This window comes from Triturus cristatus, chromosome 3_1 (genome assembly GCF_964204655.1).
Source record: "Triturus cristatus chromosome 3_1, aTriCri1.1, whole genome shotgun sequence".
In the NCBI taxonomy this organism is placed as follows: Eukaryota; Metazoa; Chordata; class Amphibia; order Caudata; family Salamandridae; genus Triturus; species Triturus cristatus.
Window position 1 is genome coordinate 166,947,022 of NC_140583.1, and position 27,723 is coordinate 166,974,744.

Here is a 27,723-nt window from a genome sequence, read left to right on the forward strand (position 1 = left end):
CTGACCAGTCTCAGGAATCCAGCTGTGTAGGACTTACTGGAGGTAGAAGGAGGTGTTCTTCACTCCAAAGGACTCTCGGCATCCAAGGGGACTCCATCACCCAACCAGTAGTGCACCTGAATGCATGTTTGCAGAGTAGTGGAGAAAAGTGGCATGGCCTCTGAAGACCTCTCAGCAATCCTGCCTTGTGGGACTTACTGGAGGTAACATGAGGGATTCCTGGTCTTTAAGGAATCTTAGCATACAAGGGGACTTCATCCCCCAACCAGTACTGCGCCAGGCGGTGTGTTTGTAGAGAGGTGGAGAAAGGGGGCAGGTCCTTCAATTACCTCTAAGCAAACCCACTGTTTGGGACTTAATGGAGGTAACCAGATGTGTATTTGGCCTCTATAGACCCTCAGAAGTCAAGGCAACATTATCCCCCAACTAGTAGTGAACCAGGAGGCATGTTTGCAGACTGGTGGTGAGAGGGGGCGAGGCCTCTGGTGACTTGGTGAGGCCTGCTTTTTTTCAGTTAGATATGGGGTGTTGTGTAGCCGCCCTACCCTGGGCTGATTTTGGCCATGAGGACCCCATCCCTTGGGGCCTGGTCTTTTTTTTTTTTTTTTGAAGAGTAGGGGAGGGAGCCATGTGGCCCCCCTCCCAGGCCTATTCCAGCCCCAAGGACCCGACACCCAGGGTCTGACCTCCATTCTGGGTGCTCTGGTCCCACCCAGGGCACCCAGTGACTTTCATTGGGCACCATGGGGGAGCCTGAAGGCTCCTGCAGCCCCTGCTGGATTCCCGTCTTCTACGAGAGACGGCATTGCTTTGACACACAGAGAGCTGCTGGAAAGACTGCTCCCTGTGTGTGAAAGCACTTCTGCTCCGCTTAAAGCAAGCAAAATAATTTTTAATGGAAACAGAACATTTGTTGTCATTTGGCTGTGACATGGCAGGTGCGGAAAAGCTTCTAGTTTTTAAAAGTTTAGAACACTATCTCTGGTATTACAGCAGGTGACAAGAAAGAACCCCCTCAGGGGAGGGGTGCTTTACAGCCGGCAGAGAAACAGATGATCTCACTTGCTGGAAGTAAAGTGTTTTTTGTGACATGCCAGGAGTAGTAAAGCTCCAGCTAAGCCAGTTACATCCCCGGGGTATTAGTTAGCTGCTACTGGAGGGTTTTGAAATTTCCAGTATATCCCAGGACACAGGAGTTGGGAGTTGGTGGAAGAAGGAGGTGGCAGCAAGTGTCTGTGTACAGAGCGGTAGTAAACACATATTTTTGATCCACACTTTGCTGTTTCAATCTAAAAAAAACATGTTCAAATATTTATATATGAAATTGTTATATAGCTTCCAGGCTGCGTGCCTAGTTTTCAGTACTTTGTAAATTCAATTTTAGTGTGAAAAGATGAAGGAATGAAATTCTAAGGGGTGAAGTTGTCACCCAAACCACGTTCTCCTCACATGCAGGTGCAACAGGCATATTTAGGGGTGTGACATTAGGAGCCTGGTTTGGTATTAAGGAAGCTTTGCACTTGGCCAGGCATTTAGACACTTGGCCATGCCATGACTTGTGAATTAAGCAGACATCTTTAAAGGTAACATCTGCTGGACGGGCACCCAGTGAGGTTATTTCAGGATGGTGCAGCTACATAGCTGTGGACTCTCGAGTTTCTGTGTTGCTTTGGTTGGAAGGCCATCCAAACATAAGTGGTGTGTCTGATCTTGGTTAGGGTCATTGCAAGCATAAGTATGATGAGGCAATGTGTTAGTCAGCAGTATGTAGAAGACTTTATGTGCATATGAAGGTTCAATGGATGCAGGAGACAGAATGTTACATTTTTTTAAAACACCTTATTTTTCAATTTATATTGAATTCCAGTACGACTTATTAGTTGCTGGTGAAAGTAGCTTGTCAAAGCTAAAAACTATTTAGTACTTTACAAAGTATTCAGCATATCATATGCGTGTCTAGAACTCTATATTCCTGACATCTCCTTGTTCTTAATTTTCTTTTAATCAGTCACCTAAAACATGTATTTATTCTGCCGTGATCATTATTTACTTGATGAGTTCACTGAGAGGCATCAGTGTTTGCCAGCACACTTTCCAGCTTGGCTTGGATGTTAGTTTACTAATCGGTAATTCTCTTTTTGGAATGGTTGGTTTATACAACATGCCCTGCTTTGGCATTGATTGTGTGGTAGCAATCCAGCGCCCTAAAGCTTTGCCAGAAGAGGAAAATAGTGGATGTATGTATTTCACTTGCAACGCTCAATACCGCCAATGGGAGATTCTATAATTACAAAACATCTCTTTTTTTGCTTCTTCCTGTGCCTTTAAAAACTCAGCTAGTTGTATTTTTAAAATGACCTGAGCGTGGTTTAAACTTGTCTCCGGCAGCGTGTGTTAGAACTTAATTTAAGTGCACCCCTGATGTTTGCAGTTGGGTTGTCTTTCCTACTACACACTCCAACTGTCCCCTTAATCCATTCCTTCCACCCATTACCTAGGATTCCTTTTTGACCTTTTGCACACGTCCACATCATGAAAATATGATATAGAAATGCTCAAATGTATACATAGATTTAAAAATAAGCTGAAAACTAGAAATAAAACTCCTGTTCTTCAGAAATAAAATCTACTTATGATGTACAATAATAGAATTAAGCTTGATTTCCAAAGCACAGATTTAAATCAACTATACTATGCATATGGACATATTACCGGTGCCACAAACTGTCGCCATGTCAGTGGTGATGGAAACCTCTGCTCCACGCTCAGCCTCTTTCTCTGGGGCTGTAACTGAACTCAATCCACTTTGGGTGTGTGACCTCTGCATGCTCAAGGTTTGTTGGTTGTCTAGATGGAAGCTAAGACCACCCTTGCTGATCTGTTGCCAAGGAGAGTAATAGCTCTCCCACAATTCCTTAAATAAGTGGCAGTCATGAGGGGAAGGGGCTGACCCACGGTTCCATCAGCAACCAGAATGATCCAGCTTTTCTGTGGCTATAACAGAATATATGCTCTGTGTTTGCTGCGGTGGCGTAATGAAAATTGAGGGGGCCTCCCCACAAAGTGCAAGGAGGGGCCCCCTTCTGGACTTACTCGGGAGCTCGCAGGCTAGTGTACTGTGTTGAGGGGGGCACTGGAACTTGCGCCCCCGCACTGTGAGGGTTCTGGGGGCAGTGCTTAATTTGAGCCGGTGCTTTCCGGTGCTCCGCATCGGCACCTCATTGTCAGCACCGGGGCTATGACAGTCTGCCACATGGTGGCACTGTCCTGCAAATTTAGGTATGAACACAACAATAGCAGTTTATTTGTTCAATTTGCGATAATAATGACCAATATCTGTCCCACAAGCCATTCTTCTGGCTTTGGGGGCCTGTAATAGTCTGACTTGTCACACTTGTAGGAGTGTGCAGGTTAGTGGCTGTGTATGTACTGTCATTGGCAGCGCTGGCATGGGTTATGTGAGGTGCAAGCCGCAGTGGCCTCCCGACTAGAGCCCCAGCACTTATCCTTTTACAAACTAAGCACTGTGTGGGGGTCTTTGTTACACCACTGGTTTGCCTGTATCTATTTTTTTGAGGTTTTGGGGAAGCAAGAATGATTCTCTATTGGAGATAATTATAAACTACGCAGTGAGGTTGAGCCGATTATTTGCTGTTCATTCTATTAGTTTCCGAAGTATGGCGGCCAGGCCAGGCGATATTCAGACACAGTGACCTGTCTCTTCACACAGACTTTGATGTACACTCATTTTGCAACTGTGGACGCAGTTTCTGGATCAGTGATCAATCGCTTTTTGATAGAGATAAAATGGTGATGAAGGCAGGTGTATAAGGTGGTCTGGTTTGGCAGTCTAACTTCCCTACATTGTGCAGCAAACAAAGATGCCTCCTGAAAATGTGGGGTGCTTACCAACCTAACAATAGTCCTGCCTATTCCCCATATTTCGACACACCTAGTTGGTAGAGGCAGAGAATCATTCATGTGATCCAGGATACAGGCTAGAGACATAAAGTGGTTAGGACAAGAAATGTAAACTTTCTAAAAGTATATTATATCTGCAACAGTACTCTAAAGGTATCATTCACAAACAGATCATGCATCTGTCATAAGCAACATCAAATTAGGCCAAAAAATTGATGCACCTAATAATTTTTAATCTATTTTGATGTTACTTACGATTGATAAACTTGATCTAATATATAGATTAATTTCTGATGTTTCTAGGCCATATCTCTGCTGTCTCCTTGCTTATAACAATACATTTTTAAGTATTGTACAACTGATGGTATTCTGTTTGTAAATTAAACCTTTCTGACACTGTCAAACATAAGTTATACCCTTGTCATTTTAGGGTGCCCCCGTTTTACATTTGCGAGTTTCTCAAAGTGTAATTTTCAAAATTGTGACTTAAAATATGACTTTACTATTGAAGAGGGTTTTTTAATTGCAACTATTTTGAAACGAAACATGACATGTATACCTGTTCTAGAACAAAAGTTATTAATTATGTGTATTAAATAAGGTATCAAAATATATTCCTATTGGAGAGGTAGGCCCTGCAGTGGTGAAAAACGAATGTAAGAGTTGTTCAGTACCAGGGCATGCAAAACTTTAAACTACATATTCAACTTTTTAAATACGCCTCCCCCTTTCCTAAGTGTTGTCTAGGGCCAACCTTAGTGGTGCCTTATATGTATTAAAAAGGAAGGTTTATGTCTGGTAAAGGGGTTGCATTTCCAAGTTTAAAACTTCTCACAGGCTGCAATGGCAGGCCTGAAACCTGTTTCGAAGGGCTACTTAAGTGGGTGGCACAATAAGTGCTGCAGGCCCACTTGTTGCATTTAATATACAGGCCCTGGTAGATGTCGTACCACTCTACTAGGGAATTTTAAGTAAATTAAATGTGGCAATTGGGTGTAAGGTAATTTTACCATCTTTAGGGAAAAGAGCACAAGCTCTTTAACACTGGTTAGCAATCGTAATGTGCACAGAGTCCTAAGGCTAACAAAATGAATTTCAGCAAGTAGGAGGGGAGTAGGCAAAAGGTTTGGGGGAAGACCACCCTAAGGGTGACAGGTCTAATGTATTTAGAGTACATAGATTAGTTATTGTCGTTTTGCCCTGCAAATTATGACATTTTCGGGTCATTCTCCTTATACAAGTTTCTTTCTTTTCATTTAGTTGCTTCCCTTTCTATTTTAATTCTTTTGTAAGAGCATATTATCGCTCTCCAGGCAGCGGTAATGGGTTGCTTACTTGCTGCTCATTTCATCTGCAGTGAGTCACATTCCACCTGCCACTTCCTCTAAACTAGAAGATCATGACGGAATGCTGCTGTTTATAGTGCATCATTGTTTTACTATTTCAAGATGGCCCATATGTAGGATGTAAACCTAGAGGCCATCCTTGATCCTTAAATCAAGAATGGACTGTTTACAATACCTTTGCAAGATGGACACCCGCTACTATGTCTAGTTCTGCCAATGCAAACATATGCTCATGGTGTTTAGAAGGCAGCATGTTTTTTTTAACTTGCGTTCTTTTAAATCATTTTGCAAATGTTGTTGAGTTTGTGTGTGTTTTACTGGGGTTGTGTCAGAGGCTGAATGGAAGGATGAGTCAGTGAATTGATGATTGGATGCATGAATGCAAAGATAAGTGACACTGGGCCTGTTTGAAGGCTTATTGAATGTCCACACTCATCAATGATACAAAAGGCACTTTCATTCTGAAGCCAGACCTACTGGTATTGCCAATGCTTGTTAAAGTGAGAATAGGGAAAGATGTCCATCCCAAAACTGTGAGTGTTAAAGGAAAAGTGTTTCTCTCTGGGAAAAATGTTTAACCCATGTTGGAAAAAATGATATCAAGAGTCTTCCCATCTCTGCAATGTTTTTCTAATACGAACATAAATATGTCTTATATCTTCGCTTCACAACATGGAATTTTCTAAAGTCTTCAATAATTACTCTTCGAAAGCCGCAGCTGGTGAAGGATCAAGGCATAACCGAACAGAGGTATTTGGATTTCTTAAATTAGAAACTGCAGACAAATGAAGTGGACCTCTGAGTGCAGGTTTTACAATATTCCTGCAAGTGCCAGACATTAAAGGACAACGTTATATGCCTTTGCCTCTAGACATTTTGCCAATGCAATCCTCACAACGAACTGTATTAAACAATAAAAACACATTCAATGTGGCTGTTTCTTGTGTTAAGCAGAAGGATGCTTTACAACATGTGCCCACGTTGTTCTCTTTTCAAATTCGGACTTCATTCTAATTTCAGCTAACCAGACAGAAAGCTAAATTGTTGTGTAGGAATGAGCATACGTGATTAACTTCTAAATATGCTGACCCCTAGCATTATAAAATGTGCTACATATCCAATTCATGGCAGCTTTGAGAATACGCTCATTCACGTCCAAACATTTCAGATCCGAAATTATGTGTCAGTGAATCTGATTTCATCTCAGTGCAGTGCAAGCATTCAGCATGCATCTAGCCAGCTCTCAAACCTTTAGAAATAAAACATGTGCTCTACTCACCTCTTCCGCATGAATACCGCAAAGCTTGTTTCCTGACATGAGTTTATTTTTCAGGCTTTTATTCTGAGAAGAGAACACGGTTTTATTACTGTACAGTAGTAAAATATTAAGGTGTTCCGTAAATAATTTAGTGCATTAGCTTTTCGTGTTAAACATAGATGAGATGCTCAAGAGATTCGCTAGAGCTTTATAAACATCAAATAAAGGTGGAAATAACATGGTGTCATCTTTATTTCTTGAAGTACCAATATGCTGTGGATCTTGTATTCAAATATTTATTCATAGAGGAATGATATGAGCTACAGGCATTCCAAGTGCTATACAATGATGTGAATTTGAAGTATTCTGATTAGAAAAAACAAGACGGTCAAGATAGTTCTTTATATCATATATTCTATTTGGCTCAGAAAATGTTCATTTTCCAAAGTGAATATATGAAAGAAAAAAACAATTAACACTTTTTTGAATGATTTGTTTTTAGGTATAAAGCATACAATTTACAGAAACATTAACATGCACAAAAAATAATAATACTAATAATAATGTGCCAGATTTATGAAAGTGCGTTTATATATATGCCTTTGGCAAACTATAAACCATGCCCTGGTCACCATAAAAGGACATCTAGGGTATTCGTATTGAGACTCTGAGGTTTGTGGTCGGGGTGTAAGAATGTTGCTGTATGTCAAAAAAATGGGCATGTAAATAGGTCAGAGTTGCTAATAACTTGGTCAGATCTGTACAGCTCAAAATGTGCTGCAGCGAGGTGGCCAGATAGTAGAGGTCCTTAAATCGTCCATGAATGTAGGTTTAAGTACCAGGACGCTAACTACCAAGCAGTAGAACATAGTAAAAGGTGGGAGTACACATGCCCCAGTCGCTGGGGTGGATCTGGCATGGAGAAAAGACCACTGGAATAGTCAGCGGAAAGTGCCAGGAGGATGGGGCACACTGGGAAATATGTCCAACTGATGGGCTTACAGTGCAGTAGAGGCAGGGCACTACTTATTTAGGTCCAGGGTTTCAGGTTTATTGGAAAGTTGACACCTAGGATTTTTTTGCCTTTTTACATATTTTTGTTGGCTTTAGAACTCAGTACACTTTAGCCATACTAATCAGTGAAAAAGTGCTTGTGCTCCTCCTTTTAAACATCATGAAACTAGGCATACACATCATTGGCACGTTTAATTTGCTTATAGGTCCCTATTATATGGTACTACCTGTACCCAGGGCCAGGAAATTGAATTCCACTAGTGGCCTGCCACACTGAAGTACTCAATGTCCCTCTCACCACGGTAGCCCTACAAAGCATGTCTTCAGGCCTGCCGCCGAGGCCTGGATGTGCAGTTTTAAAGAACCATTTCATCCTGGTAAAATAAATAGTTTGCCAAGCCTAAATCTTCCTTTATTATACATATATGCCACCCCTAAGGTAGGCCTTCAATGCCCATAGGGCATGGGAAGTGGGATTTTAAAAGTAGGACATGTACATTTCATGGTTTACATACCTTTGTCGTGAAAAACCTCTAAAGTTGTTTTCCACTGTGGCAAGACTGGCTATGCCCTACGTTACCACTGGTTTACACATTTACATTTAATAAGTGCTAAATCCAATTTGAAAGTAACTTGGAAAATGGTTCAAGGATTAATTTTAATAGTAATTTAAAACATAACTTTATGGTAAAGTCTGATTTTATGTTACTAGTTTGGAAATTACACTTTATGGAACATTTCATTTTATTGAAACCTGTAGAGCATGATACATAGCTATCCACCTTCAACCAAGGGCCGGCAGCGTAGGATAAGCATAGCATATTTGACACAGCCATTTGGCTACAACCCAAAAGCCGGCAGTGTTTGACAAGCAATTTTGAAAACAGTGAGAGGAATAAACAACAAAGTTCCTCTCCCCCCACCCACTCCCACCCTTTGCTCCTTCACACAAGTTCTCTAATCGCTCAAGGTAATTGTCTAGGATCTGCGGTAGGGAAAATAAATAGAAAAATATAGGAGAGTTAGTGGTTTAGGTGAGGTCTTGGCTCTTGTGGGGATCATGCGTCGGAGCTGCTGATACGTTGGGCATGTAAGCTCCCGAAACTCAGAGGCAAGGATCTGGATAAAGAGTGCTCAGGGGATTGAATAGGTGTCAGCCTTGAAGTCAGCAGTCAAGGATAGAAGCTCCATACCCAAAAACGTAATATAGCTTATGCAGCCATGAAACATGATCCAGAATTTCCTCTGTACCCCAAAGTGCCCCCAGCACCAGGGCCGCTTGTCTGCCATGTTTGGAGCGCAACAGGTAGGCCAAGGGGTTCTGTAAGTCTAAGACAGTGTATGGAGGGAATCTAGGAATTTTGGTATAAAAAGCACAGTCTAAATCATCCAGGACCTGTGTCCAGAAGTGGTAAAGTTTGGGGAAGTGCCATAGACTGTGAAGAAGAGAGCCAGTCAGAAGGAGCCAACATTCTCTGGGATGACCTAGATCCCAGCTATGCAGGCGTGCTGGGGTAAGGTAACAGTAGGCTGCAATCTTGTAAGTCATCTCCATACTAGCCATGTTGTGAGTCGTGGGGTGCAGCCTGTACAAATCGCCATCCGATTCTTTGCTCGACAGAGTCTGCCCTAACTCTGCCTCCCAATGTAGCAATCGCTTGGATGCTGCCCTTTGTTTCCCTTTAGAAAGAAGGGAGGAGATTTTGTCTTATGGATCAGCCATTGTTCAAAAATAGTCAAGGGACTGGTGGCACCTTGTTTGTATTACAAAGACGTCACCTAGTGTCTTAGTTGGAGGTATGTAAAGTAATCTATTGGGATTAGGGAGTAGTCCACCTTCATCTGCTCAAATGGAATGATCCTATCGTGGTCAAAAAGGGAACCCCTCGCTCCAGCATCTAAAAGCCAAAGTATCATGACCCGGGGAGAAACCTGGGTTTTTAAGGATCTGCATCATCGGAGAATGGAACGTTGTGAGGCCCATTGATAGAGCAACACTGCCCCATACTTTGAGTGCTGAGGCCATCACCGGTGAAGAGTGTAAGTCCAAGGATCAATGTTTGTAGGGGAGCCAGACTTTCTGCCAGATATTGGTGCCGGCAACAGCTTGGTCCATGAAAGACCAGTGCTTCTCCGAAGGAGAACGGTTCCATTCTACGAGATATTAAGATGGGTAGCTTGATATTAAAGGATAATGGAGGGAAAACACAATCTACCTTTGCTCTTTTAGCGTGGTTTCTTGTTATCCCAAATAAATCTATTAATAGTGCGCTGTAATGTGCACATGGCATTAGACAGGGGTCAGGGGAAGCGCTTGAAAGAGGAAGAATGGGAGTAAGAACAGTCATTTTTACTGCCGCTATGCGACCCGTCTATGATAGTTGAAGGCGACCCCACGAGGACATAGTGTCATTTGTCTGAGAGAGAAGAGTAGCATAATTTAAAGCTATAGTTTGAGGCAAAGTTTATCACATCTTCACAGCATCACTTCAGAACCTTAGTCTGAAGATGTGATGTATTACTGCTCTGTGCCAAGCTATCAGCCTGAAAATGTGATGTGATACTGTGAAGATGTGATACGGATTCAGATATCATTTGGGGAATACCACTGCCTCATTCAAAGTTGGATCAAACGCAAATATTTGCCAGACTTGACCTACAAACATGGATATCATTGAGTTGTATCTTGCTGGGCACAGGTAATGCATGTGGATATTGTTAACTCAATTTGTGGAATCAGGAATCTAATGATTACTAAGACACAAAAGCCCTGACCAAGTTCAAATGTCTTTTGAACGAAACGCGTTGGCTGGATGTTCAATTGATGGATGTTATGCATTAAATGAGAATTAAAGGAAAGAAGAATATTTTTTACAAAACCAAAGATTCTCGGACTTGTATATCTCTGGGTGCACGATTGTTTCTTATTTGGTTGAGCTTGGCAGCAGTATCACACATCAGCTGGCACTGGATATGTGGTGCATCAGGTTCTTATTGACTGGAATTATTTGTGAGGTGCGGTTGGTAAGGTCTTCTGTTGGTGCTTGGCTTTTTTACATGTTACCTTACTAATACAACGGCTTACCTGCAATATACTTACCGACCATACTACCATGTGCCCACGTATACATGCCTGGCATACCTACAATATGTACCTAACCTAGCTTCCCATGACAACATCCTCCCTCCACCTCTACAGTGTGTGAATTTTACACTTGCCCTGAAGTATGGATTTGTGAAAAGTGCAAGTTATGCCTGTGGGACCTCTTGTAGCGGCTCTAAATATTGCAGCCTGCAAACAAAAGCCTGAGGGGCCCCTAACAAACTATCAACGGTGCATTTGCCTGCATTGGAAAAAAGCTGATTTTAGCTATTGAATGCCATTGCTTCCTTAAAAATACCAAGGCTTCTTGACTATGCTATGCTGCCAGATGCTGCACAATACCATAATTTATTGTATTGTATATGATGCATCTTGTTTTAAAGAAAGCACCCGTAGACAGACTGAGCCATAGACATCTGAGAGCTTAGATGTCACTCTATCCACCCTATGGAGGCCTTTGACGAGGCAAGCTGCAGAATGCCTCTTTTAAATGGAGGAATAGTAGGTTTTGTCATTGAAGCTTGCGGGGTGACTCGGAATTCGGCTTCTGAAAAACAGTTTCGTTCTGTGGAGTTGAGAAAGATGATGACTCGCACTAGGCTATGTGTACAATGCCCATTCTGAAGCAAGGTTTTTTGTTGCTGTGGAAGGGAACTGACTCAGCACTGCTGATACGCTGAGGTGGCGATTTTTCAAATGAATGTGTGCTTACACAGGAAACTGAGCAATCGCAAATCACTTCTGCCTTATGAGGAAGCGTACTGTTAATCGTATGAGTGTTCAGTCAGCCCACAAATGAAAACACAAGCACCCCACGCCTGCATTTTCATGCTTTTTGAGAACCCTTTCTGCAAGGAGAGTGGGCTGGTGATATTTACAAGCCCCTATCGCTACCACAACGATAGAGCATTCGCCTTATTTTCAAGGCAGCGTTAAGCCACTTAACATGACTTAACGCTGACTTGTCATTAGGCTATACTTAGTGAGAAAGGAGAGGGCAATGGGAGTTGCGATGGGTGTTCCACTGCAACACCCATTGATTTTGATGCTGTCCCATATTTACAAGGGTGGCATAAATATGGGGCACTGCCAAAAACTTAAGACCAGAGAAAACCTGGTCTTACCCTGGTGAAATGAGGAGAAATGCTTTATTTCTCCTCGTTTTTGCTGTTTCTATGTGTGCTGCATTGTGCAGCAAAATGCCACTGATTGTTTATGTGCAGGAAGGTGTCCCATCCTGCACATACATTATCATTAAAAAAAATATGTTTTGCAACTTCTATGTGTGCTGCATTAAGCAGCACACATAAACGTTACAAAACGCAATTTAAAGGTTGTTTATGTGCAGGAAGGGACACCTTCATGCACATGAAGGATCTTCCCCTGCAATACAGACACCCTTGCACTATGGTGCAGGGATTCCTGCGTTGGCGCTAGGCAGCTAAATTAGCACAAGCACAGGGGGGAAACGCAGGGTTGCACCGTATTGTTGTAAAAACGGTGGAGCCCTATGTTTCAGAAATGGTGGAGCACGGTGTTCAGCCAAGGAGGCTAAAGGCGCGCCTCGCCACTTCCTTGTAAATATGCCCCTTAATTCCATCATACCGAAGTGCACTGTGTTAGAATCTGCAAGATTGACAGCAGTGCAGGTGCCTCAACAAGCACATTTTCAAAGACTGTCCAGTACAATAAGAAATTGTACTATATAAACATAATTTCCCCCAAATTCTTTGGGGATAGAGTCACTTTCCTCAGGAAATGGTCATACTTCCTGAAACCCTAAAACAAGACTTTGAGGTAATGCTCATTGGATACTTGTTTACTTATATGTTCTATACGATTCTGGATTATCGGTACATCAAAGGGTTATGCATCAGAGACTAGCTTTAGACATGTATTGCAAATGGGTTCTGTTAGATTTGGCATCTTTGGCGTTACCCCATACCTTTTGCCTCTACCTCCTGTGTTTTTGATGCTGTGCTGAATTTTGTTTTTGCTGGCCCAGATGCTTTGGGCACTTTGCCCCTGCTGATCAGTGTCAATGTGCAAGTGCTCCCTGTGTAAATTGTCGTTACAATTGGTTCTCCCTGATTGTCATATTTAATTTACTGGTAAGTCCCTTGTAAAGTAAACTGAATTGGGCCAGGGCCTGTAAATCAAATGCTACTAGTGGGCTTGCAGCACTTATTGTGCCACCTACATGAGTAGCCCTGAAAATGCATCTCAGACTTGCCACTGCAGTGTCTGTGCACAGTTGTTAACTGCCATGTCAACTTGGCAAGTCCACCCAATTGCCAGTCCCTAACCTTTCCTTTTCTTACATGTAAGGTACCAGTATGGTAGGCCCAGGTACCCCCCTGTGGAGGACGCAGTGTATGTGAAAGGTAGGACATGTGCTGGTGTGTGTGACATGTCCTGATAGTGAAATACTGCCCATTTTGTTTTTCACTATTGAAAGCCTATCTGCCCCATAGAATAGAAAAGGAAATGCTTTGTAAGATCTTACAAGTATATCTTCCTATTGGGACTAGATAGAGAAATAAAGTTTAGGCTCTCTGTACTCTCTGAACTTAAAATGTAATAACACATCTTTTCGTAAAGATGGTTTTTAAATGTGTGTTTGAAAATGCTGCTTTTAGATAGTAGGCCATTTTTTTAAACCATTCTGTGTGCCTTTGCTTGTTTGTGTATTGACTGTCTGGTTTTCAGTGACAGAGGCTGGGGATGTGCATTCACTGTAAACAGCAACTGGGGATTTAGGTGTGTGTGGCCCTTCCTGGATGACTCATAGCTGAGCTGAATAGATCTTGCATGAATTTAGAGTAGTGGAAGGATATTTCCTTACATCTGAATAGGACCTGTCTCCCTTGCACAATGCTGTCTCCACCCCCTGTGGTCATACTGCATCAGTGAGGACAGAACTGGTTTGGACTGGGCTCAAAGACCCTTGCACAAAGAGAACAAATACATTTTTGGGAATAAGTATTAGACCTACTATCCCAGAACTTTAGATTACGTCTGGACACAAGAGTAACCTTTGTGAGGAGAAAAGCTGAAGAGCTGTGATGAGGAGTACTGCCCATTTGGTGTGTGCTATGTGGGGTTGGCCTACAGTTGCTGGAACTTTGCTGTGAACCTGCTTGAAGAAGATCTCTAAGGGCTTGTGTGTGCTGGCCTCTTGTTCTGAAGTCTCTGGGACCCCCAGCACCCCTGAACCCTCTTGCTGAGAGTTCTGACCAGCCAGGAGGTGCCTATTCCCGTTTGGGCCTCTGGAGGTTGTTCCTGGAAGAAACCTAAAAGAAGCAAAAAAAACTGTTTTGAATGCCTTTAGCGATGCCGCGATCTGTAGCGAGTCCCGGTGGCCCGCCGAAGCCTGCAGTTATCAGCTGTGCCCGAAGCCAGCACTCGCATCGGCTCCGTCATCAGCAGTGCCTGCACCCTGTTATCACAGCGGCGATAACCACCAAGGGTGATTCCACGAACTTGCCGACTTCGCATCGTCGCCGGAACCGAAACCTCACCGCCAACGCAACCGTCTTCCCCTGTCCTGGACACGACACATGGACACAGTGCCTCACCTCGCCTTTACCGTGGCAGCCAGGGAGCCGGCCTCAACTTCAACTCCGACGCCTCACCTCCACGACTCTGTGCATTGTCATAGACGTCGTTTCCAAGGTACTGCTTGTTTGGGGGTCCAGGTGACTCTATGCCCGGAGCCGCGCTCCTTGTGGTCGGCGATCTACTTTGGATTTATTGCTGTCACAACATTGCAAAAGCCGCAGGGGGATCTATTTGTTTTCTACAAGTCTTATTTTTGCATAACTATTTTAAAGTCTTATTTCATTACCTAAATGTTGGATTTTTGTCGTTTTGGTCTTGGTGAGTTTAGATAAAGAAAGATACTTTATTTTTCTAAACATGTGTGGTGTCCATTTGTGGTGTTATCACTCTATTACTGTGTTTTTTTAGTACAAATACTTTACACATTGTCTTTGAGATAAGTCTGTCTCCTCGTGCCAAGCTACCCAGGGGGTGAGCAGAGGTTATCTAAAGTGTGCATCCCCCTAACCCTTACTAGAAGAAAGGGTACCCATTTCTAACAGGTTCTCATTTAGTCCACCGTGATTTTGTCCTCTTGATCACCAGGTTTTTGGACCTTTACAGTTGGTGAGTTTCACTTACTGAGTTTCTCTCTTAGTAATTTCGTGGTGATTGGAGGGTGTTTGCCGCCAGTATTAATTTTTTCAAATAATGTGGATGCAGCATAGCTACGGTAAGGGGTCCTATGCTAGTTACATGTGAATATGTGTGCACACACATGTGCACACCGGAGCAGGCTGAAATTTATAGACTATTGTTGTGTGCAGCCGGTAGCTGCACACAGCTTGTCTGTGGCAGTTTTAAGTTCAAATGGCCTATCAAAATAACCCCTTTTGACAGACCTAAAATTTCCTGGCAAATATTAATATGTCATCCCTAAGTAGGAATTATCGCCCATAAAGATATGGAGCATGATATTTAAAAGTAGGGCATGTAAAAGCTAATGTTGAACGTGTCCTTACAGTGAAATACCCCTAAAAGCTATTTTCGCTATAGCAAGATTGTCTTCTTTCATAGGGAAACACTGGACTACCTTGTTACGTTTATTATATATTAAATTTCAATTGGGAGCAACTTGAGAAATACATGAATTTCTCATTTTAAAAACGATTGAAATCCCAACTTAATGTTTATACCAGATTTTAATGTACTATTTAATGCCTGTAATGGACTAAAGTCTCTCTCTGCAGGTGATCCCAGAATTAGAACTGAAGGATGATGCAATGTTTCCAACATTCATTATTTAATTTGCCTAGGGAGGGGGCATGGGAAGAAGCGTGGGTAGGGGTATGGGTAGGAGCCCAGACTCTTTCTGGCCCTAGGGACCCCTACCACTGGACCCAGAGCATGCAATATGGGCCCATGGGACCCCATCCGCCAGCACCAATGACAAAAAGAGGCCTCATCCCCCATGACTGGAGGGAGTAGCCAGGCCAGCACCAGGGAAAGCCAGCCAGGAGAGTGTGGGTGGGGAAAGGAAAACGCTGGCTCCCACCCCAACAGGAAATCATGATGGGTGGATAGAGAGCTAGCCGGGAAGCACAGGTGTGAGTTTCTCTCACTGCCCCTACCATGTATGTGGCTGTGGGTGCCCCAGGTGGGACCGGGGCACCAATCTAAAGAAAGAAAAAAGAAGGCTGCCAGAGCTACGGAGGAAAAAGAAAGCAGCAGGAGGACCTCTGCTAAAATATTTACTTCTCCATGAAGGACACTCCATATTGCCTGGAAGGGCTTGTTTACATATTTTTGGATCCATTGTGGTGCCCCAGGGAGGGCCAGGAGCACCACCAACATAATTTATAGATGTTGTGGGTGGCTACACACATACACATAAATCTCCTGAGTGATTAAATTCATGACCCAAGGAGAGATTTTCATTAATATTCAAAACACTCTAGAGCACTCTAGAGCTAAAGCTTTTTTGTTGCTCTCGTGTAGAGGCTGTTGCTGTAGTCGAGGTGGCTGCTGGTGCGGGCTTGAGTAAACATTTCCATGGTGTCGTGTAGGTGCCCCCTGAAAATCCTTTTTAGAATTTCAGCAGGTGGAAGTTCAATGAGGTAACCACATTGATCTGAGTCATGTTCAGTGTATGGTCAATGATGATCTCTAAGTTTCTTGCTTTCATGGATGGTGCGCCCAAGGAGTGGTAGCCACCAAGGGGAGTCCCAGCTTGAGGTATGTTTTTTAAAGATGATTACTTCCGTTTTGTCTGTGTTGAGTTTTAGACAGTTGTCTTTCATCTATCTGGTGATCTTGGTCATGCAAGCCGTGAACCTGTCTCAATGCTAGTTGTTTTGTTTCCATTTAATATGGATACGATGAATTAAGTATAATCTGCATAGGACAGGACTCCTATGTTGTGGGATCTGATGATGCTTGATAGAGTGGTCATGTATATATTGATGAGTGTTGGACCGAGAGTAGGGGAAAAACACAGATGAGTTCCAGAGTCTCTGATGTGCAGGGTGGCATTTTGACTGACTGGATCATTCCGGTGAAGAATGAGGCAAGATATGTAAGAATGTGTCCTTGGATGCCTGACTCGTGCAGACGTTGGATGAAGACAGGAGGTGAGATGATGTTTAAAGCGTCAGCGAGGTACAGGAGAATTAGATCTGCCATACCTCCTCTGCCCAGGATCAGCCTGATGACATCAGTAGATGCAATCAGGGCCATTTGAATACATTCCAGGAAACTGAGAGATGCCAGCCCTCCTCTGTGCAGGATCAGCCTGACGTCATTGGTAGCAGTGATCAGGGCTGTTTCAGTGTCGCGATTGGGGTGAACACCTGATTGCGAAATGTCTATGGTTTGCTAATTTGTGATGTGAGCTGACGCATCCTTCATGGCCTTCTCCATGACTATAAAGGGGTATGGTAGGAGTAATATGGGATGGTGGTTCGTGAGCTTGGTGGAGTCTGTGTTAGGTTATTTTCAGCACTGCGTTGACAGCTGCATGTTTCCATGTTGTTAGCAAGGTTGCGGTGCTCAAGGAGGATTTGAGTATTTTAGAGGGGCTTCTGATGATGGAGGTGAGTCTTTTGTTGAAGATGTAGTGGAAGCAGGGGGCGTATTGGGCACCTGAGAACATGAAGGAGAGCAAGACTTTGGACATGGACTGTGACAGCAGAAATATGATAGACAGCTGCAAAAACAAGATCCTGATGCGTTGATGGATTGCAAACTATGCCTGTAGCTAACCCTAGGACTAGACAGTCTCTCCAAGGCCTGTGATGCTTGCCCTCCTACACCCCCTGAGTACCAGTTGGCAGAAGACTTGGACTCAACTACCCTCAAATGCCCTGCACAATAAACAGGAGGCCATGGGGTCTGTGGAGGACACAGTTGTGGAGAAGGCTGCTGCAGGGAGCCGGTGAAATTAGCTCCCCACTGAGTGCACCACTTTTGAGGCCAGAAGGCCTGCTGAATATGCTCCTGCCGGCTATGGCTCACCACCATGAGTTAAAGGAGTCCAAGATCATCAAACATGGCCCAACGGGTGCCAAGATATGTCTGTCTAAAGAATTTGACTCTTGACCCCTCTGAGAGAAAAGAATCATTGAACAACAGCTGCATAGCGATGTGTTGCATTTCCCTAAAAACACCCCCTGGTAGGCCAGGGCCCGGGTGTTGGTGTAACTATATTTAATCATGGACTTTGGAGGAGGTGCCCTCTCTCCCAATTACCTAACTCTCCTGGCAGCCACCATCTCCCCATGGGCAACAACATCAATATACTGAATCCTAGAGAAACTTGAGACTGCAACCACTGAGGACGCAGTGCCAGGATGCTGGTGCCTGGATGCAGGATGCTGGTGCCCCAACAAATCCTGATTGCGAGATGTCTAGGGTTTTCTGATTGGTGATGTGAGCTGATAAGTGCCTTTGATTGCCTTTTCCATGACTTTGAAGGGGTATGGTAGGAGTGATACGGGACGGTAGTTGGTGCGCTTGGTGGAGTCTGCGTTAGGTGATTTTCAGCACTGCGTTGACAGCTGCATGTTTCTATGTTGTTGGAAAGGTTGTGGTGCTGATGGAGGCTTTGAGTATTTTAGAGAGGGTTCTGATGATGCGTTGAGTCCTTTGTTGAAGGTTTAGTGGGGGCAGGTGTCGTGGGCGACCTCTGAGTGTAAACAACGTGAAGGAGAGCTAGACCTGGACCTGGAGTGCGACAGCGGCAACATGATGAAAGCTTAAAGGACAGGCTCACTGATGCCCTGATTGACTGCGATCTGTCTGCAGCTGACACCAGGAATAGACAGTCTCTCCAAGGCCAGTGAGGCTTGCCCTCCTACACCCCTTGAGAACCAGTTGGGGGAAGACTTGGCCCAATGGCCAAAATATTTGCACAATGCTCTTTTTCCCTAAAAATACTCCTGGGTAGGCCAGTGCCCAGGTTTTGGGGTACCTATATTTAATTATGGGGTTTGGAGGAGCAGTCATACATTGGGCCCACTCCTCCAGTTACTTATCTCCCCTAGTGGCCATCACCCACCCCCCCAGGGGCAACAGCAGCAATGTACTGAGTTCCTAGAGGGACTTGGGACTGCAACCACAGATTCCACAATGCAAGAATGCTGGTGACCCAACAAAAGGGGCCTTAAGACCTCATTCCCGTGGTCCAAGCAACACCTGAGGCCAGAAGAGGACTGCTGCTCTCCCAAATGCCACCTCCCCACTCCCTTTACCCGTGAATGGTTTGCAGGAAAGGCCCTGTACAGCAGCATCCTGCACACATGCAGTGCATTGGAAAGAGGAGCGCCTGGTTCCCACACTAGCCACTGCAGTATGCTCAACATGAGGGAGCCCGCTGGTATTGAGTAGGCCTTTAGGTCTCCCTCCATTATCCCCAATTTTAAGGCTGGCCTTGGGATGTTCTGGTTGGGACTAGGGCAGTCATACTACAAAAAGAAAAATGAAAAAGAAACTTTACGTGTGGTTGCAGGACAGCTAATAATATAATATTAAAGCTCCAGGCTGGGAGCATCTTATAATGCCCTGCAGGGCTTCCATTTGGTTATGGTTTTTGCTTAGTGGTTGGCACAAAAAAGGCCAGAGGCACCACTAACATGTTTGAGGAGGTAGTTTGGCCAGCGCAGGTGCAGCATCCCCCTCTCGATTATCTTTTGAAATGTAACCCTATGTCTCCCAGGTATCAGGAAATTTTACTTGGGGAGACTTTCATCACATTATTGAAGCATTTATCAGGAATATTTGTTCTACATTGTAGAAAAATAGGGAATGCTAGTGGTTGGTCATATGACTGCATTTTAGGTGGCCTAACATGTCAAAGAAAGACTCACAAACTTAATAAGACTCACCCATTACTGACAAAAAAGGGACACAGTAATTCCCAGGTACACAACAACAACTTTCACTTTTGTGCTTACTATCCTCTGGGAACTGACAATTAGCACTTCCAAACAACAATATTAGGTACACATATATGCAAACATCAGCAATATCATAAAAGGATGAAAAATGTAAAATAGAAAACTTTATGTAATTAATCTCTATCTCACTATGTTTGCTGAAAATGTTCATCTATTGTTTTAGCAAAAGTATATTTAATACGCATATTAAACACAAATACATACGTTTTAAAAATACTTCATCAAATAATGTGGTCATCAAATGCATAAATCATTTTCCAAGATTACATTATAATGAAATTAATTTGTATATATAAAAGATATCTGTTGACGCGGCCTTTCAGTTGAAATCGAGATGGTTCACACGACCTTCATCAGGACTTACATATACAACAACAATTCTTATAGCTGTTTTCCAATCAGCACTTTAGTCTGTCATATATTTGTAAATGAATGCATAGTATTTAGCAGTGTATTTGTAAGAAAAGAGGGGGTGTTTTGATTGCGTGCCAGTGATTGGCGATTAATAGCCCACACCACCTCCACCAAGCTCTAGAGGCCTGCAACGCACACGCCCCTCGTTTGGGGGGCCGAACCCTTCCCAGCATATCCTATGCAGACGACGTGGTTTTGATCAGTCACACTAAGGTAGGCCTGCAACACCTTATCAACGTACTACACGGATATGCTGAGGACAATCTGCTCGAAGTCAACATTGAAAAAACCAAAACACTGACAATATCCAAGGAAAAAAAATCCTTCTCCTGGTCCTTTGGGACAAGGGCAATTGAGAACTGCTCTGAATACAAATATCTTGGCGTCATTGTCGACAGGGGTGGCCAGTTTTCACGACATCTTGAGGCCACCAAGAGGAAAGGTATGCTGATCGCAGCAACTCTCAGACAACTTAAAACCAATCTGTCTGGGCCAACTCTTCTGCCACTACTGCGTGTTGCACAAGCAAAAATTGAGTCATCAATTACCTATGGTAGTGAAGCCTTAAGAGGTACAGACGCAAAACTGCTGGACACAACTATCTCAAAAGCTTACAGAGTCCTCTTAAATCTACCATCATACACCTCACAGGCTCAAATCCGGCTAGAATTTGGTTTAACCAAGCAATTACTCGCTAGGCGAGGATCATACATCAAATGCTGGTATAAAATAAAGATCTCGCCTGAAAACACACTGACTCACCAGCTCTGGGAAAACCTGCGTGGCAGCTCCACTGCACTTGCAAAAAACTACCTAGAGGAGTCACTAGCAAAGACAGGTCTAAAAGATCTATGGGAAACTTCCCTTTCGAACGCACAATTTAAACGTGTTGTAAATAAGAACATAAAGCGACTCTCCTTTATAGAGGACAAAGCTACTTTTGCCCACAGACGCCAAGCATGGATGATAATGAGCTCTTACAAATCGCCCGGGCTACAGGCATACTTCGGGCTGGGTTATTGCAGGAAATCAAAAGAAGCATTTTTAAAACATAGGCTTGGAATCTTACCAGCCACACCCCACTTACAACCCTGGCTGAGAAAAGATTGTGGGCCCACATGTAGGCTGTGTGGCTCAGGGAAAGAAGATATGGAACACCTGATATGCTCCTGCAAAAAGCTAAAAGAGGAAAGAGTAGCTCTCCTGAAAACCACCTTCAACGAACTTAACATACGTACCCGGAGACAAGCAGTCATTGCATGCTTTGACCCAAGACTTTTACATCTGAATGGTCTGTTGGTAAAATTTCTGAAACTAGTTAAGCTCAAACAACCTAAAACAGATGAAGGTGTACAGAAAAACAAGGAATTATGAACATTTCTTGAACTTTTATTTTTTTAACCCATTTTCCTTTTAAGACTGCTCTCAAATTTAAAAATTGATGAAATATGTACTTACTATGATCTTGTAATGGTTTTAATTAATCAGAAACAATAAATTGTACTTACTACTTACTTACTTACCTCCACCAAGTAGGCCTTGGGCATCCTAACCCTAAGAGAGTCAAGTGCTACAATTGGGTCCTTTGTCTCCAGTGTGGAGACATATGTGGACCTATCACTAGTGCAGGCTTCACATCCTGCACAGCTAATAGCCCAATTTCTTATTGCATCAATATGTCCATTTGCTATTTATAATTGAGTTTGATCGTTTAGGAACCAGCACAACGCAGCTCAAAGTAGTTTTCTAAGAAAAAAAAGGAGCGACTAACGAACAAGAGGAAGGGGGTTCTTGTAAGAGTCCACACTTTTCATGTTGAAACAGAGTATTCTGTTTTCGTTTTTGTTTTCTGTAGACGTATTTTTCTAACAAACAGCATTTACCGATGTTCATAACGTCACACTGTAATTTAAAGTAAGTGACTGTGTTGTGCTCAGTTTAATTGCTTAGTTTTCAACAGATATTGCATTTATCCCGCTTAGAATGTGAACACACGTCCAAGTCCATTGAGCTTCAGGGCACGCGGTGTGCCGAAGGGTGCCAAGCTTGGTTGTGATAGCAGGTAGGTTCCAATGCGCGCGGCGCTCTGTCACTGCCCCACGAATCTGCGCAGCAATAGATTTCTCAATCTGTCAGTGGGAAAATGTGGTGAGCACACCCGGGATATAACCGTCGAGCTCATGCATAGGCAATGAGCTGTGCTGCTCGGGCCCGCACCGGATTCGAGAGGCTCGCTGCGTAAAGGGTGTGCAGTCAGTCGAAACTAAGCGAGACCACGGCCACCGAGAAAATACGTTAAAACAGAAAGACTTGGTCACGTGAAAAGGACACTCCAAGTCCAGAGTGGACATGGTATATTCAACTTTAAAGCCACAGAGTGACAAACAACATTACATGCACCACGGTAAATATTACTGTTGGTTTTTGAAAAGTGTCCTGTACCCTCGTTATATTGTTGTTATTACATTGGCACTCATTGCATCGCAGGCGCTACATCAGTAGTGATTACATCACATGAAAGTGTTGCTACATTTACATCGCATGAGACTTAACTTTGCAGGACTTACTATTGGGCTACTTGATCTCATCACATCCGGTTCTTACATGCCACCGGCAGATGCCCGCTGCCTGAGTCTGTGCCATGGAGCAGCGATCTCACCCAGTAGCCTGGATTGCTATTTAACTAAATCTAACAGCCCCCAATATGTGTACATGTGATTCAGGATGCAGCTCATGCAAGCTAGGATGAAGAGCTGGACCTTCGTGATGTCAGACCCCCTGGTTTGGGGAAATATTTATTTCCCATTCATTAAATAAAGTTCAGTCAAATTCAGTCGTGCACCATACTATAAGATTACCATCGGACTCAGTGTTGACAGAGGGATGCTTCAAGGGGTATGATACTCTTCACAGAGAACATAGTAATTAACTCTTACTTCTTCTGTAAATTCAAATTAGAGGCCTTTTGTCAAAAAATTCAAAATAAAGAAAGACACGAGGAATGGCCTGCATCCTTTTAATGATATCTTCTATAATTCCGAATACCTCCAATGTAGTATCCCAATGTTGAGTTAAATTGCGGCCATCAGATACAGACTACAATGATGGAAACATGTTCAAACGGTACACATAGATGTTGCCTTGAATCGTGTCCTGCAGTCAGTTGTATTTGCTCGTTATCTAGGAACGTGACTGCTTCAAAATGCCACTAGCAATGTTCTTGTTACAGTACATCATACACATTGAACCGTGGCTCGGGTATGCATAATGTCTTGACATCTTACACACTGTTACACAACATGTAATTCAGAAGGTGCAGCTCATTTGAATGCGTGCATTTTATACCCGTGTATTGAGGGCAATTCGACCGAAGTAGAGAGCTTCTTAAAGCAGAGAACTGAATAGATTTCTACTTAAGGGTTTCATGTTTGGTTGTAATAAAATGCATTTTACTGGTATCAATATTGTTCAACAAATAGTGATGCTGGCCACTATTGTTAGCCAGAAAATAGAAATCTACAATATTTCCTAATTTTGACTGATGTTTGAGTGAGTCCCAATGGGTAATAAAGCTGGAGTTGAATATTGGTTAGAAATAAAACGAAAAGAAAGTTAGAATATGGGAAGCTATAACAAAAATTGGCACATGAATATGGGATTCGGATGGAGGATAAACTCTGAAATGTAGGTGTATTGTCACTGAAGTATTTTCCCATGATTTATTCAAAACCTATATGTATCGCGTTATCAGGGGCATGCAAGTGTTGTATGTGCTTTCTAACCACCTAAACTGAGTGCACTCGCCTTAGCAGAGGTGCAGCCACAGGGTTCTGTTCTTTTTTTCTTACATATTATTGACTAGGAGTGTTTGCCCTATTTATTTCTCTTGAAACCCAGGAACTGCCCAGGCTGAAGTCTATCACCAGGGCCTGCCTCCTTCAAACTGTGGTCCATGCCTAACGTTCCCAAAAAAATGGGAAAATATTGCGATCATTATTGATAATGCTGCCAATCAACTCTGCAGGATATGGCCTGCTTCAGACAGGCTGTTTATCTTCACTAATATTTCCTTCAGTTTTTTTTCAATTATGATGGATCTGGAGTGGAGCATGGTGCTTGTAGATGTGGTGGTTCCATCAACATCTCTTCTTATGTATGCTGCAGAAAACTTGGCAATATAATTTAAAGCAGCTTTAAAGAAAGGTAGATATCAAATGTTCCTTTAATGAGTGATTATTCGGTTCCTATCAACAAATCATAGCACGATCCCTCAATTTCTGTTAATTTCTGGTCAATAGTTAGCCTGTCTTTCTTTGGAAAATCACAGAGACAGAAATCCCCACCCCACTGCGGATCACTATTGGAACGAACAGTTGGACAGGGACAGGACTACTGTATCCCTATTGCTAGATGTTTGAGCACGTTTAAAAACTGTGGACCATAGCGTATTGATGGATCATGGCACATAGGATAGACATTGAGGGGAGGGTAATAGTCTGGGTCAGTCCATTACTCTTAGGCGTGTCTCAAAACTCAGCAGGCAATGGCTGCACAGATTCACTAAACTTATGTAACGACGTCTGAAAATCAGCAGCACCGCATTGAATGAATGGTATCAAATGGTGCTATGCATTATTTATACAGAGCTGGTTGAAAAGCCACTGGGGTTATTTGCAACTATCTAAAGGTGGCTTTCAGGCGATGTGTACTTGAAGAACGCCCTCTAGTACAAAATTATATGCAGAGGCAACTGGTCATGGGTGAATCGTATTCTGGGAGGCTATGACAAGGGAAGCTGACACTTCTGGGGAATTTACACATGTAATTTCCTCTTACCCTTTTGAGTACCTTTACAACTTTTGGATATTCGACCATTCAAGTCAAAAAGGTATGTGGGTATAATTTGATTTACTTTGCCACGAGTGTTGCTTTTCATCAAGTACTGTCCTTTGCTGTCAAATAAGCGCCGGACCAAAAGTATAGTAAATCTGTGCCTACATTTTTGTTGCTAGAAACCTTTCACACCCAAGGAATTGTCCTGTCTTGCTTTTTAACTTTTAAATACATAGCTCTGATGATGAGCACCTGTGGTCTCCTCTGAACGTTACAAGCTGATGGCACACAAACACCTTTAGGTTTTCTGAAGATTTGGTATCTGTGTTAAAGTATTGGAGTGTCCATTTGCAGTGCATAGGTGGTTTTATGTCAGAATATTGTCTTCAAAAATATTGTCTTAAATAAATATAGTGTTTAAAATATCATTTGCAAAAATATAGTCCTTTTGGATATATATTTTCCATTATGAACTCCAATGGGGTAATATTTTTGCAATTAATATCTGGACATGACAATAATGCCATACTGTATTGTGACAGTTAAGATCTGGTACAATGCAGCTGGCGAGCTCAGTACAATTGGCTTAAAAGGGGGATACAACAGAGTTGCTGCTTCTCAGCTAAATTGAGCTCCCCCCTTCCCATCTCAATTCCTCTTTTTTTGTAGCACACCTGTTGCAAGTTGGGTTAAAGTCATTGACAAATTCTATGTTTAAGACCTAAAAAATTACCTGTACTCCTTACAGAAACTCTGCCTTTCCTTAGTGTTATAACATCTTAAAACAATAAAATATTGTAGCTTTGGGGAAAATATATTTAAAAATTCCACATATCGAAAAAAAAATAATAATAGCACATTCACACTAATGACATCACACTTTTCCCATGGCTAACAATATTACACACCTGGATGGAACAGAAGGCACACTCAGCCTGAACGGAACACAGTATACCATACCACAGTATGCTCTTGTTTTAAATTTTGTAAGGATTCAGAAAGTCCTTGTGGAAGTTAACTGCTGGATGAGCTGAAACAACCTGCAATTTATTAATTCCTTAACATTTCTTATCATATTTGGACCTAAGAAGCAAGATGCAGAAATTGATTTATCAAGACTTTATGGCATTGCAGAGTCAAAGCAGTGCAAAGTCTTGATAAATTATCTACTTTCCACTGCAAGTTTTTTGGGTAATAGAAAGTAGCTGTTATTCTAGCACAAATATTGCTGTGCTCTGCTACATGCTACTTTGCATTAAAGGGGCATTCCATTGGAGTTACTGGGGAGTGCCAATGATACTACTACCCATGTCTTTAGATGCAAAGCCAAATCCACAAAATTATCAGACCTGGTTCAGAGTAAAAAACACTGCTCCCTTGAGAAATGGACAAAGTTGGAGAATTGTTTAAATATCGCCAAACATTTTACTAACTGAATAACTGCTGTAATGTGACGCATGCAGCCAATGTGTGCAGTGATGTAGTAAATTCCATAATCATATGAATTTGTACTGGAAACACATCCTCCCACTCTAAAACCTGTCATAGAGATCACACAAACACCATTGCATGGTGGAGAGAGAGTGAATGTCAAATTTAGTTATGCAGTATGATTTGTACAAAAAATATAAAACAATAAGGGAGCCCATCAGTAACCATTGTTTCCTCTTATGCTCAATTTTATATCACCCAGTTAACACCCATGAAAAGACTACTTAACACCTCTGAGTGAGCCTTTTAAATATTTAAATTCTAGAAGATCAACAATATGCCTTATGCTATGAAGAGCTGTAAGCACTGACATTACATGGGAATCCACCACCAAAGTTATCAAGTACAAAGTTTTATCATTCATTATTATCCAAACCACTAACTTCCAGGATGCAACCCTAATCATGTTTCCAACAAAGACATTTACACCAAACGATGATAAGAGCTGTTGGAGCTACATCCTGTCGTGAGTGTTGCATTAATGTGTTTTAGTTACTTCCATGTAAATCAACCACCTAACTCTGGAGATTGGGAGGCAACTAAAAACTTCTTAGACCATTCAATGTGCTTCTTAAAACATGGTTATACTGAGATGTCTGCTTTTTACATGAACTAAGTCATCAATGACTACTGCATCAGAACACATAAGGTCTGAAGTCTGCTTGCATGATGTGGCTAAATATTGAACTATCATCTTGGTCACGCTAGCATATGTGCAATCAGGCGACGCCCAAAGGAATGGTCTGACAGGTCAGTTTGAGGGCTGTTTATTTTAGATGCTTTTGGACATGTTTTGTGATCTGCTGGGCCTGTGTTTTTATGTTGATTTCCCTAATATTTAAACAAACAATGACAGACAAAAGCTCAAATCCATGCAGTCTTCCATACCTTGCACAACACTTATACTCTGTAGGGCATATTCTCAAGGATCTATCGGCACGTTAGCGCAGCCAAAGTTGCGATAAATTCATTGCAACATTCACAAGCTGATGCAAACAGCCGATATCAACAGTTTCCCTGCGATAGCATACTCAAAAAACATCGCCACAGATTACCCTGGCGCCTATCGCTAATGAGATGTAGAGAAGGCGTTCCCGAGCAAAAAGCCGCAGCAATACCACACCTCAACATTCTCAACGACCAGCCAGATCGGTAATAAGATCACAAAACATGCGATAAGGTGCGTTAGCAGCAGGAAATTAACACCTGCTCTGAACTGGTGCAAAATCTGATGGCAACCGGCACCAGAAAAGGGAGCCCAGACACAGTCACACCTGAAGACCAACAGATGCCATGGAGCCACTGATCATGCAGCTCGGAGCCCCAACAGGGCCACCACTACCAAGACCG

At 42.7% G+C, this 27,723-nt stretch overlaps 1 protein-coding gene across 2 annotated transcripts in view; it reads right to left on the minus strand.

Moving 5' to 3' along the window:
- LUZP2 (leucine zipper protein 2) overlaps positions 1–27,723 on the minus strand; it is a 1,193,026-nt gene that overhangs the window by 437,480 nt on the left and 727,823 nt on the right. For both annotated transcript variants that reach the window (XM_085646302.1, XM_085646301.1), the window contains exon 6: positions 6,547–6,609. In XM_085646302.1, coding sequence (XP_085502428.1) covers positions 6,547–6,609 — 63 coding nt within the window. The remainder of the gene's footprint in view (positions 1–6,546; positions 6,610–27,723) is intronic.